Genomic DNA, 17908 nt, shown 5'->3' with positions numbered 1-17908 from the left:
GCAAATCTCTTCATTTCACCTTCATCTTGATCCGAAGAAGACATTAGAAGCCTCATATTCGTATGCAGTTTCAGAACCTTACAAAATGACCACAGATGGGATGAGTTAATAGCGGATGCCAATATATCGTGTCTACTTCCTTTCGGAATCACCGGAAGTATCTGTCTGAAATCACCTCCTAGAACAACAACCTTACCACCAAATGGTTGATGTATCTTATGTTGATCGGTAACTGATATAAGATCCCTGAGCGTCCGATCAAGTGCTTCAAAGCACATTTTATTGAGCATTGGAGCTTCATCCCAAATTATTAAGCTACTTTGGATGAGCAGCTCAGCCTTCAAACTGCCATGCTTGATGTTGCAAGTAGATTCATCAGTAATTGTAATGGGTATTGAAAATCTAGAATGAGCCGTTCTGCCACCAGGTAGGAGTAAAGAAGCAATTCCACTGGATGCGACATTTAAAACAATTTTTTCTCTAGACCGAATAGCAGAAGAAAGTCCATTCCAAATAAATGTCTTACCACACCCACCATGCCCATAAACGAAGTAAAAACCACCAGAGTCTGTAACAACAGCATTGAGTATCTCATCAAATACTAACCTTTGCTCATGAGTCATCTTTTGTTCTGTATATAAGTTTGTATGAGTCAACTCATTTGTGCCATATGCTAACTCCTCCTCTATTAGCTTATTCTGAAAAAGGCGAACATGAGACATCTCAGGATATGGCATTGATTGATAGTCTCTTAAAGATCTCACATTGCTGTTGAGTATCTTCTCAATCTCAATAAGGCAGAGGTTTTTCAATTCGTCATCAGTCATGTTTAGTCCTAGAAAAAGCACATAGTGGTTTTATGAAATATTTAATAAGTAATTCTAAAATAAAACTATTAATATTCTTAATAAAAATAAAGATAATAAGAGAATACAATCTTGATATAAAAAAAAGACATAGTAAAATACCTTGGTTTTTCAAAGCTTTTCTCCTCTCATGTAGTATTCCATCAGCCAATAATGTCCAAGTTGCATTCCAAACACGCTCTGGGTTGCTAATGCTATTAGATATCAGTAGCATCGCAAATAATTTTCTCAATTGATGACCAGATGCAAGTTCAGCTACCTCATTAATAGCTGCAATGAATTCCCTATCATCGCACAGTAGTCCCATGGAATAGCAAGCATCTTGGAAGCTAGAATATGTAATTCCATTAACTGTCCTAATAGACTCATATGTTGTGCAACCTCTCTGAACAGCTAACAAAATTCTCATATAATAAATATCACCTGTACCCGGTGGAACATAATTTAACCTCCCGATAGAATACCCTCTTTTGCGTGGATGCCATACCCTTAATTCTCTATCATAAACAAATTGATTTGGAAATTCAGCATACGTCAAAGTTTGACCTGCTTCAAATTTTTTATTGGCCTCCATCCATGCTAAGAACATTGTACATTTTCCTTCCTCTTCTTCCACGATTTCTTCAAGATCGTCATCATCTTTAAAGATGATATTTTGCTCTCCAGGCAAATGAAAGGTTAATCTCATCGCTGAAGGCCACATTTGATGAATATCATACGCTAAGGTTCTCCACACAGCCTCACATGCAGACAAATATCTGCAATCATAGAATTGTTTGATCTCGTCAATAACCTGAGCATCCTCTCCACTGGAAGCTTCCTTTGTAACTCCAACTGCTACCCTGTCTGGACCTTTATTCACATACTTGAACAAATATTTGATAGCATTCGACTTGTTGCAGTACTCTACATTAACATGCGCTTGATAAGACATCAGTAGATATGCATTGTATGGAACCACATTCCTATTATCCATATGGATTCCCTTCTTCTCAGTAACCACCCCTGTGTCTCGTCTTCTATATGATGGGTATCCACTATCATCGATAACTGTGGTTTTACTGAATGTCTTGGGATAATATTTGGTGCAGTACCCATCTTTCATGCAGGGAGATTTTGAGAATGCTCTACCACATGGTCCATGAATCATATATGTAGATACAGCTCTAAACAATTTTGGATGCTGAGCAGGATCTGGCAACTCTGAAGATATTAATTGATCAATTTGAGTTGTCGTTGTTATCTTATGGTCTCCACTTAACCACAAAAGAATGTGAGCATGTGGTAGACCTCTTTTTTGGAATTCCACCGTATACATCCCTTATACCAAAAAGACAAAAAAAAGTTATATGTTATATTTAAACTATCTATTTTATGTATGTGCTTTGATAAATTAAGGGTGATAATAAAAAATCAACAATACGTTAAGTAAGAAAATATTTTGCCATTTATTTTATAACAATCTAAAGGAATATTTCTCTAAAAATAAGGTCGGATGATGAGCAATACCTGCATCTAGCACTCCAAATGGAATTCCTTGCTTAAGATCCGAGATTATCATGTCAAACTTAATTTTGAATACTCTACACGATATATCCGGCCGGTCTTCAACCTTTAAGTTCCTTGGATTGTTAACCCTGCCAATCTCTTGCCAACTTGAGTTACATGTCATTGTGATGAAGAGGTCTGGATATCCATATTTCTTACAAATTGCCATAGCATCTTGACAATTATTAAACATGTATCTCATGCCACCAGTGAAGGACGCAGGTAGGATGATACGCTTACCTGCTTTAGAAGCACGTGTCTCACCCCTAACAACTGCATCTTGAATCCCTTTGTATATATCACTCCTCACCTTGGTTTGGTTGTTTCGGTAGTAGGTCAACCTTTGTGCTTCAATCATAGAAAAGCAATCAACCAAGAACTGCTGAAATAATCTTCCACCATTGACAATGGTTGCATACTCGACCTTTCTCTCTTGTATTCTAAATGCTATGAACTCCCTTAAACTCACACGCTGTCTCTTTCTATTTTCATCAGCCCTATGAGATTCTCGCAAAGGAATGTCTTCTTGGTAGCCATCTTCACCGTAAGGAAACATCATAGGGTACTGAAGAGGAATAAATGCGGTGTGTGTCTCATGAATCCTTTGCAGATGTCCAGACTTTAATTGAACTATAATATCACGCCCTGCATCTCCAGAATCAAAATCTCCTACTATTAGAGCTGCGACCTCGTTAGAAGATGGTAAATTGTAGACTCTTGCATCCTTTGATCTTTTTCGGTACAACCGTAGTCTTATATTTGCGATATCTCCTTGATTCAGGTAGTTTCTCACTATCCTAAATGTGTGAGCAAGAACATTATGTTGATCGATCATGTCCTTGAGATCTAGAACTAAGGACTGGTCAATGTTGTTGTTGTTTGTTCTTGAACTGTATAAAACATCAATTGAAAAATATTAGTATTCATAATTAACCAAAATCAAAGTACGAACTACCTAAATAATTTTTTAATCAGTTTGGAATGCATGATACAAACCTGAAAATCTCTATCCTGTTTGAGACCTCATTTTCTGTATCATAAATATATAACTGCGCAAATTTTGGTCTTTGTCCCTCAATTGGTACCAAGCTTCCAATTCTGTGGTAGTTTTGTCCACTCACAATGAACTGGGGAGGACCTGTCCCATCATTGATAGAGGTCTCTATTTTACCTCCGAGGGACGTGAAGCAAAACATGCTATTATAAGTTCTTATATTATCCTTAAAGTGTTTGCTTCTCTGGTCTGCTCCAGATAATAAACCTTGCAAGAGCTGAGGTGGACGTTGCAAAAACGGCAATTATACCTTCCCTCGCATACAACATATTGAGAACTCAATATTGGATCCTGTTTTAGACTTTTCTGATCTCTCCTCATACCACATCATGGCGTCGCAATGCCGACAAAAAAATTCTGGGTCACCAATATCTATCACATCTAATAATCACCAAGATAATAAATTATGTTTCAGTTATATCTGAAAAAATACTTTATATAAAAATATATCTTTCTTTCACCATGTTAGGTATAAAAATAATATTTATAAAAGATTACCGAATACTGCAATTTATAGATTAAAAAGATGAGATCATATAATACAATTTTTTTGTGCCAACCTCAAGGTTTAAGTTTTATATGCACACTAATCAAACAATAAGAATTACAATATATCAATGTTCAAATACAAAAATCATAATATATAACCATATCTTAGTTTGAATTTTAAAAACTTGAACACTAAACGATAATTTTTTGTTTATAAAAAGCATAACAATAGTAAATAATAAACTGCTGATATTGCTACTTCTTAGATTACCTGTATTCTCAGCAACATCGAATATGGCTGGGTATTCAATTTGCACAGAATCATCTAATATAGTCGTGTTTTCAGTAATATCCTCAACTTCTTAAAAAATTTTTGAAAGATTTATAGCCAATTCCTTCAAGAATATTTTTCTTTGTCTCAGGTGTCTTCCTTTTTCAGCTATGCACACTTCTTCTAATTCTTTAGTATCTAAATTTGAATTAGATGTACTTGCTCCTGTAATCATTAGAGATAGTAAATCAAGCACTTTATATTATAAAAAAAAGAAAAATGAATATATATTAAATGTTTGAATCAGCTGAGTTATGAATATATATTATGAAAGTAGTATTAAAGATAAAAGAAGTAGAATTTTAGCTTTATGATAACTACAATCTATCATGCTTATCTTACCATGTCTCTTTTGAAGTAGCATAGTCTTTCTATTCAGTCTTGCATCCCTTTGCAATCTAATTCGATTTGAGTACTCCAATGAATCTATAATAATTATTTAGCATATATCAAAGATTGTTTTCAAGAGACCAATTGAAAAGTTAAATGTTTGGTCTTTAAGTAATAAAAGCATATATTAACATACGCTGGCTTTGCAACTGGTCGATATTGTTTGATGTTTGTTGAAGCTGTTGTTGACTTGTCTGATGACATGGGCTATCATATGCTTCGCATGTGATACCTGAATTACTAATATCACTAATATTGGAACATCGTTCCTTTTCACCTACAGAGTGTAGATTAGTAGTTGGAGACCTTGATCGATATGGTGTTGGGTTATTATCTAATAAGATAACTCGAGATATTAGTTTTTTGAACATATTTTTTGTTAAAGTTTATAATTGAATAAATAGTAGGAAAATCAAAATACATAAAGTGCATGTACATTCACATAAGTAAGTTCCAAAAAAAATCATCCAAAAATTAACCTGTATTGAGTCCATTTGTAATGTTCGACAACACCGATTGAAAATGCACATCATTGGAACCATCACTCGAATTTCCTGTAATTTTTTCATAAACAAATTTAGTAACATATTACAAAAACAATGTAAATTAATAATTTATTACTTGTCAATAGCTAAATAATATATAGAAAATATTGTATTTTATGGGCTTTCATTCGTCCAAAATACTCATGACATGTTAGTTATTTTTTGTATGAAGTCTACCTTGAATTGTGGTCCGCTTTGTATTTTCTTTGTCTTTTAATATCAATTTTCTCTTCGATCTTGCTTCTCTTTGGACTTCTTGCATCTTTCAATATATACCTGGAAATACCAAATAAATAATTTTTTTAACTAATTAAAAATATATATACCTTATACCTAATACATTTTTATTATCAATTTTTTTATATTATTAAAAAAAAAATAAAGTACACAGGAGTACACATATGGCGGCGTTTGTTTTTGGTATACATATCGATTAAAACATAGATACGGGAGTACATAGGAGTACATGTATAGTGCTTGAATACTGAGACAAAAATGATGAAAGACATGGTATGGATTTAAACATATTTTATGGAAAATAATATATATTTTTATGGAAAATAATAATGTATGGATTTAAACATATTTTATGGAAAATAATATATATTTTTTTTCAAAAGTATCTTTTTTCAAATAAATATAAGTTTAATCTCACGATCAATAAATTCAACTTACAGTTAAAATCTTTTTTTTATTTCCTTAAATAAAGAGATTGAAAATGAATAATTTATAAGTAAAAAGAGAGAAAAAGATGAAAGTACCTCTATTGTTGTGCTGAGATAATATAAAAAATAACAATGTAAACGAAGTAAACAGAGAAATTTATAAATGTGACAAATCAAAAAAATTTAAATTTAAAAATCAAAACGGTTAAGAAGTCACTTAATTAGGAATTAGTATTAGAATTTTAAATTTCAAATTTTTAAATAGAGTTTCCTAATTAGCTAGTTTATTTAAAAAATTTTAAATAAACTTTCTTAATTAAACGTTTGTTGTTTATTAAGAATATAGAAATTTGTTAATTTACAAATAATTTTTATTAGTTTTGTCATAAATAGTATCAATCCTATTATTTATCGATAAAAATAATAAAATTAAATATAATCTAAAAATTAATAACCTTATAAATATCGTAAATTTAGAAAAAAATATTTAAAAAGAGAGAAAAAGATGAAAGTACTTCTATTGTGGAGAAATAATCTAAAAGATAATAATAAAAATTTATAAATATGGCAAGTAAAAAAATTTAAATTTAAATATTGAAATGGTTAAGAACTTACTTAATTAGAAATTAGTATTAGAAATTCAAATTTAAAATTTTTAAATAGAATTTTCTAATTAGCTAATATAAATTTTAAATTTTTAAATAAAATTTTCTAATCAAACGTCCGTTGTCTATTAGGAATATAGAAATTTTTTAATTTAAAAATAATTTTTTTTAGTTTCATCATAAACAGTATTAACTTTATTATACTTTTTCTAAAATTTAAACAGTACATTTTTTTAAATAGTATAAATAATTTCACGTCTTAATAAGACTGATAATTCTATTTACTTTATTATACTCCTTTGTAATTAGCATAATAACTTATAAATTATATAAATTCTTAAAAAATATTGTCAAATTGCTTACGTAAAAATTCAAAAAAAAAGTATATTTGAATTTAAATTTAAAATTCTAAACATAATACTTTAATTAAAAATTATAATTAGATTTTTTTTAAAAAATAAATACACATTAAAAATTAATAACTAACTTAATTGTATCAACAATAATTCAAAGAAAAAATTTATAACTTTATGACATTAAATATTAAATTAGATATTATCAGAATATCAACGGTGAAAATCAAATTAAAAATAAAACCACAAGTAATAACCAAATAACTTCAATTTATATTTAAAAAAATTCTAAATTCCAAACATAAAAATAGAAAAGAACCAAAAGAAAAATAACAACTCAAGAAAAGATAATGTTTCCACCAAAACAAACATATGCTTGACATTATTCTATAAGATAGACTCTAAAAGGGATTCCAAAACATGTGCATCCAAATTCTCAAGTTTCTTTCTCAATCTTGATCTTCTTGGAAGTTGAGGTATCACCTTCTACCTTCGATTCTTCCGACTCCGAGCATAATCGCTTAGTTGGTGTAATAGCATTTTCCAACAATTCGGATTCATCATTGGCAGCAACTTCATTGGAGAATTCAAGCAACAAATTCTGTACAAAATACCACGTTAAATTAAACACTTCTTTCTAACCTTTGATTTTATAATTAATTATTAATTATAAAAAAATTAATTTCTAATTTTGAGAGAACAAACAAAAAAAAATTATTTTTTGAACAAATACCTTAGCACCTTTTACTTTCTCCCCTTCAATGATTGAGGATGTTTTTGAAATTGGAAGCAAACCACCGGTGTAGTCAACATCCTAAAATTATAATTAATTATTAATTATAAATTAGATACTACTAATGACCAAGGAAGCAAAAAATAAATTAATTTTTAATAGAAAATACACTTATAATTATACTCACAATTTGAATAGGGTGAGCCTCTTTGAATTTATTTATGAGGTCCACATTATCAGTCATCTTCTTAACTTTATAAGAAGGTGAAAAATGTGGATTATCAGATATTTGAACTTCAACGATGAAGAGAAAGGTCTTATCAATTAGGTTGAGCAAAAGTGTAGGTGTATCCGATAGATCTCCTTTCTGCAGGGTATTACATAATATATTAATAATAAATAATATAAAAATTACCAATAAAAATATCTTCACTAATATTTTTAGAAATAAATATTGGTTAGATCTTACCAATAGGAGTGGATCAAGTATCTCTACACAGCTCTTTCCCAAAACTTGTTTTGCCTCCTTGTCAAAGACTACAAAACATGCACAGTCAGAATCATCAATGACACCAAGCTTTATTCGATATCTGCTTAAAAAAAAAATAACATAAAAAAAGTTAAATATAGACTTATTCAATATCTAATCCAATGTGCATATACTTTAATTTAAAAAAAAATAAATAACCTTGGAGTTATGGATAAAAGGAGACGGCCACAACTTGAACATTTGAAAGTTTTTGTAAAAGCATATGTGGACCTGTTGCATTCACATTGGCCGTACCACCAGTCTGGAGTATCCATAATATGACTTATAGTAGCCAAGACAATACAAATAGAATTCTGAAAAAAAAAATAATGATTTAAATTCCCTAAATTTGGTGAATTTTTTAAATAAATAAGATGAATAAATAAAAATAATCTATGTACAACGGATTTCAATTATTTTTTTCTCCATTTTTTTAAAAAAAATTACCGTTTCGAATTCTTTTAACTGCTCGATGGTTTTGTCTTGATAAATTTTTAAGAATGCAGCCTCATTTGGAATTCCGCCGATGTTACCTCTAGATTCTTCAAATCTTACAAAGCTTGATAAATAAAGTTAAAAAAAATTATGTTAGATAACACACACATAGTATGGAACTAAAGAATTAAAAAGAAAATACCCACCTATTTTTAAATTGGATGACAGTTGTATCTTCAAGATTGAAGAACATCTTTGTGCCATACATGGAATTTTGTAAAACAATCTTTTCTGAAAAATTTATTTTAATACAAAATGAGTAAAAATTCACATAAACAATAAGTAAAAGCTCACATATAAAAATATATTGTTAAAAAAATATGGATAAATATTACCGTTAAATAACTTCACTCTAACAAACTGTAAGACGACAACAGCTCCATCCTTATTGCCAGATCCCAGAAAAGCATTTAATTCATGTGCATAGTTGCCAAAAAGTGCACACTCCATTATTTTTCTATATCAAATAGAATGTTTAATGTTAAAAAAGTAACTACCAATAAAATAATATCAAATTATATATATTTTATATTTTTAAAATTTAAAATTTAATAATAAAATTAAAATATCAAATACAATTTAAAAAATTAATAATTAATTAATTATTTTAAATTTGTAACAAATAAACTGCGGAAAGAATGCTTTTTATTATTTTTTTTTAAATTTGAATCTTTTTCTTTTAAATCAATCCGAAGTGATTTTTTTTAAAAAAATTTAAATTTAAATAATTAGACGTTTAAAAACGGTGGCTTTGAATCTAAAACATTTTAACTAAGCTTAATGTTAGTTAAGATACATTTGTTACTTATTAATATTAATAAAAATATTTATAATAAAATAAGTTAAAATAATAATTTAAAAAGATGAGATTAGCAAAATTTGTATATTTATAAAAATAAATAAATAATTACCCATCATCAATCTCTAATTCGATAACAGTATATTTGGTAGATTTGCCATCCTTTTCAAGAGTCTTCTCATTCCCAATTCCAGCAAGATATCCAACAACATTTGAAATGATTTAAAATAAAAAAAATTATTGTCAATAAATTTGTTAAAAAAAAAAGCGCAGAATAAATTATCAATAAAATAAATAATTATACTTTTTCTAAAATAATAAACTTACCAACTAAATAGGTGCAATCATACCTAGGAGCATTGAGAGTGTCAAAACTCACAAACTTAAATCCATATCGTGGGATACTCGACGATTCTGGAAGTCTGTGCACATCAGTACGTTGGTTTAAATTAACCACGTATTCATGATGTGTAGTCTTGAAGTAACCCTTATTGAGTCCAACACCAAAATATCTTATTTGGTAAGATATTCCTTCCTCCAGCAAATTCACGAATCGAGACACAAAAGCCTTCTTAACTGAGGCGTGTATTTTTCCTCCCTAGAATTAATGAACAAAAAAAAACGATTAGATGGGAATAAACAAATAAATTTAAAATATAAATAATATAAATTTTAAATAAAATAGAAAAAACATTAGTAGAAAACTCACGTCTTCATCGAGCCAAACCACCTCAATTGAGTATGGCAATGGAAAATTTCCGTAACTTGGCAGTGTCCATAACCGTATCACTCGTATACGTACACACAAATTGTCGATTGTAGGATTGATGTCAGCAATTTTGTGAATACCAGCCATTAGAATAAATAGAGAGATTTTAGATATATGTAAAGAAAGGGATTGATGTACTTTAAATTGTGGTGCTTTACATCTCTCGTAACTTATACTTTTATAGTTGCATCATAACTAATATTTTTTAAATTTGGTTGACTTTAATTTAAAATTTAAAAAATAACAAACTAAATAAAACAACCAAAACTTAAATTTTAAAAATAACAACTTAAACAAATTATAATTTAAAAATTCTAACATAACGTAAATTTTTATAATAATATAATAATATAATAATTTTTATAATAATATAATAATATAATAATATTAGTACGTAACAATCGAAGAATAATTAACGTAAATTTTTTTAAAACTCTAAATTTCTTTAAAAAAATTTATGTAGCTGCAATTTAAAAAAAAATTAAAATTTTAAAAAATAATGCTAAAAAGAATTAACAGATATTTAAAAAATAGTGTTATAATATAAAAAGAACAACCTAAGTAAAATCTAAATAAAATTAAAAAAATAACAATTTAAATAAAATAATTTGAAATTTAAAAAATAACAACCTAACTAAAACAACCCAAACAAATAAAATAATTTAAAATTTAAAAAATAACAACCTATGTAAAACAACCCAAACTTAAAATTTGAAAATAACAACTTAAGCAAATAATAATTTATAATTTATAAATATAAATCTAAAAATTTCTAGTCACGACACGTAAGCAAATAAACTCCCAGACTTAACGTATGAGCGCCACGTCAGCAAATTGGCTCCCTATTTGTATTACTATAAAGATAAATAGGTTACATGGCTTAGCTCAATTTATCCCTCCTTAGGCTTGGTTGTAAACGCACCTAGAGGGCTAGAGCTCGCTTTTGAGTAAGCTTTATTTATGACTAACTACAAAAATATACATTATAAACTAAATTCACTATTTACATCATTCAATGCTCACCTTTTTTTCAATATAAGAATTTGCATATATTTAAAAATATTAAACCATGTCATATCTAATCCAATAGAAAAAAAGAGTTAATTTGTTTGTGTTTGTGGTTGTTTGTAAAATATATGTTTAATATGTATATTTTATAAACATTTATAACTACTATATTTTTATTTTGTTTATATATAATTTTTAATGTATGTTTTGGATATTATAAAAATAAGGTAAGAATATAAATAAATTTTATGAATATTTTTATTCATCTGTGCCACCTTACATTGATACACTTGACACACATATATAAACATGAATATGAAAATTGAAAATGAATATCGAACATTATGATTATAAATACAAAAACATTATTATGAAATAAATGAAATGCATGGGAGACCGAATCATACACGTGAATACCAGTATACCACCACACAAGTTCAAAATTTTTTGAAGGGCAGTAAAATCCAATCAAAATCTATCTATTCATCTTAAACTAAGATCCCAACTGACACACAGTACCAAAACACAAACCACAACACAACACAGATCTGTATAATCTATTGGAAGCTCAGGGACCAAGATTTTGAACTCATTAAAATAAATTTTAAAAGGAAATTAGAAGAAAAAACTCTTCACCTTTTTCCATTTTTTTCATCTCTTTCCCTTCATCTTAAGCAAGTACTGTTCCCTCTCTCTCTCTCCTTCTTTTTTCTTCTTCTTCTTCTTGGAACATCATCTATCATCTATCAATCTCTTCTTGCTAAAAGCAACGGCTTTGATATATTTTGTTAGCTTCCAACACAATCCATGACCCCACAGTACTAGTCTTAGTAGTGTCTCTCTCACACTCTTTCTCTCTCTCTTTCATTGTGCATATGAAGAAGTTCAGTGGTTAGGGACCTTCAAAAGGGTCACCATGTACTAGAAACTCCTACCCCTTTCAAGGCTCTTACCAAAGGTACAATCTTTCTTCATTTCCCATGTTTTATTTTCCATTTTCAGCTTAGTTTCATTCATGGATAGTTCTCATTTCCTCACTTTAAGTTGAAACTTTGAAACAGAGCAAGGTTGTTAAAAGTGTGATCTTTTTTGTTTGTTGTGGTTTTGTTTAGTTTGTGGGTGATGAAATCCTCGTAGACAAAGGCCAAGAGAAGCTAGTAGAGCTGAAAAGGGTTCAAGAAAATGGTGGGGACTCCTATTAATGGAAGAGCAAGGCCAGCTTTTGCAGTTGTAAATGGTGGAAATGATCAACAACATGGCCCTAGTAGTGATCCACCTAGCAATGCTGGGTCAGATTATGGTGTTATAGAGTTCACTAGAGAGGATGTTGAAGCCTTGCTAAATGAAAAGTCCAAAAGGAAAGACAGATTCAATTATAAGGTTAGTTAAGATCTTGTTGTTTTAAGCCCAATGCTTGTTTTGGTTAATTATTTGAGTTTGAGACCAAAGATGGAACCAAGATTCTTAGTTGTTTTGGTAACCATCATCGTGTATTAACACTAAATTTGGGAAATTTTTAGGAAAGATGTGAAAATATGGCAGATTATATAAAGAGGCTTAAGGTTTGCATAAGATGGTTCCAAGACCTTGAGATAAGCTACTCATTAGAGCAAGAAAAATTGAAGAGTTCATTGGAATTAGCCCAGCAAAAATGCATGGAGATAGGTAAAGATTGTGTTTCAATTTTCTTCCATTTTTCCTTTTGAAAAATCCTCACTAAATTGTGTACTTAAGTGGTTAGATTCATTTAACTACAGAGTTGCTGCTTAAAATCAAGGAAGAAGAACTGAATTCAATTATTGTGGAAATGAGAAGGAATTGCACTTCTTTGCAAGAGAAGTTAATAAAGGAAGAAACAGAAAGATCAGTAAGTTAGATTTTTCATCTCAGTGGAATTTCAAGATTGAATTGTATTATGCAAAATTGCAAGGGACATTTTTCAATCTCAAACTTATACTTTTTATTCTCTTTGTAAACCCAAGGCGGCAACGGAATCTCTTGTTCAAGAGAAAGAGGCTCGGATTAACCTTGAGAGGTCTCAGACTGCACTAACAGAAGACCTCAGCAGAGCTCAGCGAGAGCTCGAAAGCTCAAATCAGAAGGTAAAGTAAAATTACAATCACAATCAAATAAGAACTTCAATTCTTATGAATTATTCCTAGAGATGTCAAGAATTATTTGTGTAACTAAATGTCTTCATCAATGGAATTCTGCAGATATCATCACTCAATGAGATGTATAAGCGGTTACAAGATTACATAACAAGCTTACAGCAGTACAATGGAAAGCTTCACTCAGAGCTTTCTACAGCTGAAGAAGAACTTAAGCGTGTAGAGAAAGAGAAGGCTACTGTAGTGGAGAGCCTCACAATGTTAAAGGGCCAACTTACTTTGTCTATGGTGAGTTTTCTTTTGGTGTGTGAACTATTTCAATGCAGAACTCAAGTAGGTAAAACAGAAATCCATGGATTCTTAACCAATACCAACATGGCAACAACTCTTTTCGTAAGCACAGAAATGTGCAAATTGCAACTTTTATTGATGAAACAGATTCTAAGGAAGAACCTTAAGATGTATCCATTGTAGTTTAGATGCACATGATACTTCTATAATAGCTAGGCTATGTTAGATTTTGAAATATCTTTTATGTTTTTGATTGACCGGACCATATGCTCATTGTTGGTCCTGCATTTTTGTTCCTCATTGTGAGCATGCACATTCCCAACCATTACCACATGCATAACTTAGCAACATATGATCAAATGGGAGTTTTTTTTTTTTTTTTTGTCTCTAAAGAGAAGTTATGTCATAATTATTTTTTGCAAGTTTGTGCTGTTTTTCTAAATCTTAACCATAAGTAATGTGGATTCTAGATTCGTTACTAGTATCTTTCATGAAATTCTTGATATGTTTCACTTAACATGCGATCTGTACCTTATAAAGTTCCATTTTTTCTTTTTAGTCTTCTCAAGAAGAGACTACAAAACAGAAGGATGCTTTGACTATTGAAGTTACAACTCTTCGAGGAGAATTGCAACAGGTAAGAGATGATCGTGACCGCCAGTTATCTCAAGTGCAAACTTTGACTACTGAATTAGCAAAATTCAAAGATTCTTCAGAGAAGTCAGGCTCTGAACTGGGGAACTTGACTATAAAAGCAAGCGAACTGGAGGTCGGTTTTATATCCTATTTTTGTTTTCATAAATATCACAACTCGGAGCTGCTATATAGCCATGAGGTGTTTGATTTTCCTGTGCAGGTGAAATGTACCTTGCAAGATAGCAAGATAAAGGCATTACAAGAGCAGCTAGAAACTGCAGAGAAGAAACTGCAGGTAATGAGGCATAGTTTTCAATGAACATGGTAAAAGTTTCAGACTTATGATATGATGTTCTTTTTCTTCTCCTTATCAGGTTTCTGATATATCTGCAATTGAGACAAGAATAGAATTTGAAGGCCAACAAAAACTTGTAAATGAGTTACAAAGACGCTTGGCCGATGCAGAATATAAAGTTATAGAAGGGGAGAAGCTGCGGAAATCATTACACAATACTATTTTGGTAATATACTTGGCCAAAACAATAATAAGAAAGTCTAAAGTCCAGACTTTACCTTGTTAAATTTTAATCCCTCCACTTCATTTTAACAGGAACTTAAAGGGAATATCCGCGTCTTCTGTAGAGTTCGTCCTTTGTTACCGGATGAAGGTTGTAGCACAGAAGGAAAGATTATATCTTATCCCACATCCATGGAAGCTGCCGGTCGAGGCATTGAACTTACTCAAAGTGGTATGGCTCGTGGTGCTGTCATCGAAGTTGTTTCTCTTCTTATTCTTGCATGCTTTGTTTAGTTGTGTTATATATGTTGCTTCTTTTTTTAATTAGGCCAAAAGCATTCTTTTACATTCGATAAAGTTTTCGCACCTGATGCATCACAAGAGGAAGTTTTTATTGAAATTTCGCAGCTGGTGCAAAGTGCTCTTGATGGTTATAAGGTAATTTCTGTGTTCTTGCTTGGATGCATACAACTTTAGCAATTAGAACTGTTGATTCTTTGGAGTATGATCAATGAACATATACTTTTCCAGGTTTGCATTTTTGCCTATGGTCAAACCGGGTCGGGAAAAACCTATACAATGATGGGCAGGCCTGGACAGCCTGAGGAAAAGGGCTTGATACCTCGCTCGCTAGAACAAATTTTCCAAACAAGACAGGCTCTGCAAGCCCAAGGCTGGAAATATGAACTTCAGGTTATATACAAAATATACTAATCCAGTATTTTCTTTTCAGTTTCTTCACTTATGTTTGATGTCTAAGTTTTTATTTCGAAACTCTTTTATAGGTATCAATGTTGGAAATATACAATGAAACGATTCGCGATCTGTTATCTACAAACAAGTCATCGGATGCAGCTCGAGTAGAAAATGGTACTCCTGGAAGTGGAAAGCAATATGCAATCAAACATGATGCAAACAAAAACACACATGTCTCTGATCTTACAGTGGTGGATGTTCAAAGTGTAAAAGAGGTTGCTTTTCTTTTGAACCAAGCTGCAAATAGCAGGTAATTAGTTCATAAGGTTCCTTCTTCCATTTCATAGCCATGTTTTACAATGATCTTCATTCCTTTTACTTAACCACTCCTTATAACATGGACAAAACAGAATTGATAACTATTTCTATATTTCTATTGTTTCCTTTTAGATCTGTGGGGAAAACGCAGATGAATGAACAATCTTCAAGGAGTCATTTTGTGTTCACGCTTCGAATATACGGTGTTAACGAGGTATGATGCTTCTCTTATAGTAATCTGAACCTTGATTCATATTCCAGTCTTAAACACTGACATGCACCTGATTGTGATAGAGCACTGACCAACAAGTACAAGGAATCCTGAATCTTATTGATCTTGCCGGGAGCGAGCGTCTTTCAAAGAGTGGATCGACCGGCGACCGGTTGAAAGAAACTCAAGTATGTAAAGCCTTTTTTCCCCTTACCATCTTTTTCCATATACTTCAGCTTTTATTTATGGTGAAAACTCAGGTGAAGTTGACTTCACGTGATGTTGATACCTCAGAGTCGTTAGATATCGACTTCACGTGAAGCCGACTGTACCTGAGTTTCCACCTTTATTTATCTATTTGTTTCAAATGATTGTAATTGTAATTTTTCTGTTTCAATTGTAATTAGGCAATCAATAAGAGTCTATCATCATTAAGTGATGTTATATTTGCCTTGGCCAAGAAGGATGACCATATTCCATTCAGGAACTCAAAGCTTACATATCTACTTCAGGTACTTTTCTAGTTTTATCTTGTGTTCTTGATGGTGAATACCAAATTCATGAATAACATATTTGAATACAATGAATGTGACAGCCATGTCTAGGTGGAGACTCAAAGACATTGATGTTTGTGAACATATCTCCAGACCAGAGTTCAACGGGGGAGTCGCTATGCTCACTACGGTTTGCTTCAAGAGTCAACGCTTGTGAAATTGGTACACCTCGCCGACACATCAATGGAAGAACCTTTGACTCACGCTTGACCTATTGCTAATCGTCTTATATATATTATATACTTAGGATTAATCCCAATACCATAACCTATGTAACTTCTTTCTACCCATCAAATTGCTAAATCTATGTAATACCATAATAAACCAAAATAACTTTGATTCTAACATCTCCATATATATATATAGTTTGTATAAAAATCAAAATTACTTAGCTTTCTAGTTTTGTTTTTGGTCGTGGCCCAAACACACAGACTCGGGTTGGGTTCAACACGCCCAAGTAACACACAGAGAAGTCGGTTCTCCGGGAATATGCTTGATCTGTAGTTTGGGCTTCGGCCCTGTTTCATTACAAAAAGAAAAATTTACGGATCAACCATTTTCAAGTATTTATTCATCTCCCAAAAAACAAACGGAAAAAAATATCCAGGTAAAGCATTAAAATGTGTACGTTCAAGTTATCAAATACGCATAATGCGACCTACTTCTTATGTCACCTATATCTAAATTAATGGCTGATTACTTTTTCTTATATGGTTAAAAATAATAACAATGCTACATGGTTAGTAAATATTAAAATTTAAAAATATATAACTTATATTTATATTTATCAAAATTTATATATATGAATTAATATAATTTGTATTTGTATTTGTATTTTTTAAAATTTATATATATAAATTAATAAAATTTATTTATTAAAAATAATTTATTGATCCATATTTTTCATGCTTGTTTGTCATGAATAAATTTCATTGTAATTATACTCGAGATTGTGATTATTTACGAGTATACTCCGAACAAATAAAATTTATAGAAAGAAGGTATTTGAACACTGAAAATCTGAAATAGATGTCTGGCAGTGAAAGTAAAATATATAATATAATAATAATTTTATTAATAAAAATATTATATGTATATAAAAATTAATTATTAAATTATTCATTAATTATTATGTATTTATACATAAATATATATTATTTAACTTATTTTTAATATATATTTTGTATTTTGATATGTAGTTTATAACATGATTATTGTTATAATTATATTCTGTTATTATAAATATAATTAATTTTTAAAATATCTAATTTATAAATTAAAACACTAAAATAGTAATTTAAATAATAACATATAATTTATAATTTATTATTTAGATTTTATATTTTAAAAAAATTGAGTAATCTTTTTTTTAATAATACAATTAAAATATTTTTC

At 30.2% G+C, this 17908-nt stretch overlaps 1 protein-coding gene across 1 annotated transcript; it reads left to right on the top strand.

Moving 5' to 3' along the window:
- Positions 1–11509: 11509 nt before the first annotated feature.
- LOC112707263 (kinesin-like protein KIN-14N) lies at positions 11510–16904 on the top strand. Its single transcript, XM_025758934.3, has 17 exons — positions 11510–12137; positions 12292–12559; positions 12700–12844; positions 12937–13046; positions 13162–13281; positions 13396–13578; positions 14141–14350; positions 14438–14512; positions 14592–14738; positions 14828–14966; positions 15063–15172; positions 15266–15427; positions 15520–15740; positions 15881–15962; positions 16043–16147; positions 16367–16471; positions 16555–16904. Exons 2-17 carry the CDS (start codon positions 12362–12364, stop codon positions 16732–16734), a joined length of 2292 nt encoding a protein of 763 aa, XP_025614719.1. The 5' UTR covers positions 11510–12137; positions 12292–12361; the 3' UTR covers positions 16735–16904.
- Positions 16905–17908: the final 1004 nt, after the last annotated feature.

Source organism: Arachis hypogaea, chromosome 8 (genome assembly GCF_003086295.3).
Source record: "Arachis hypogaea cultivar Tifrunner chromosome 8, arahy.Tifrunner.gnm2.J5K5, whole genome shotgun sequence".
In the NCBI taxonomy this organism is placed as follows: domain Eukaryota; kingdom Viridiplantae; phylum Streptophyta; class Magnoliopsida; order Fabales; family Fabaceae; genus Arachis; species Arachis hypogaea.
The sequence above is the reverse complement of the archived record's forward strand: the minus strand, read 5'-3'. Positions and strand labels throughout refer to the sequence as shown.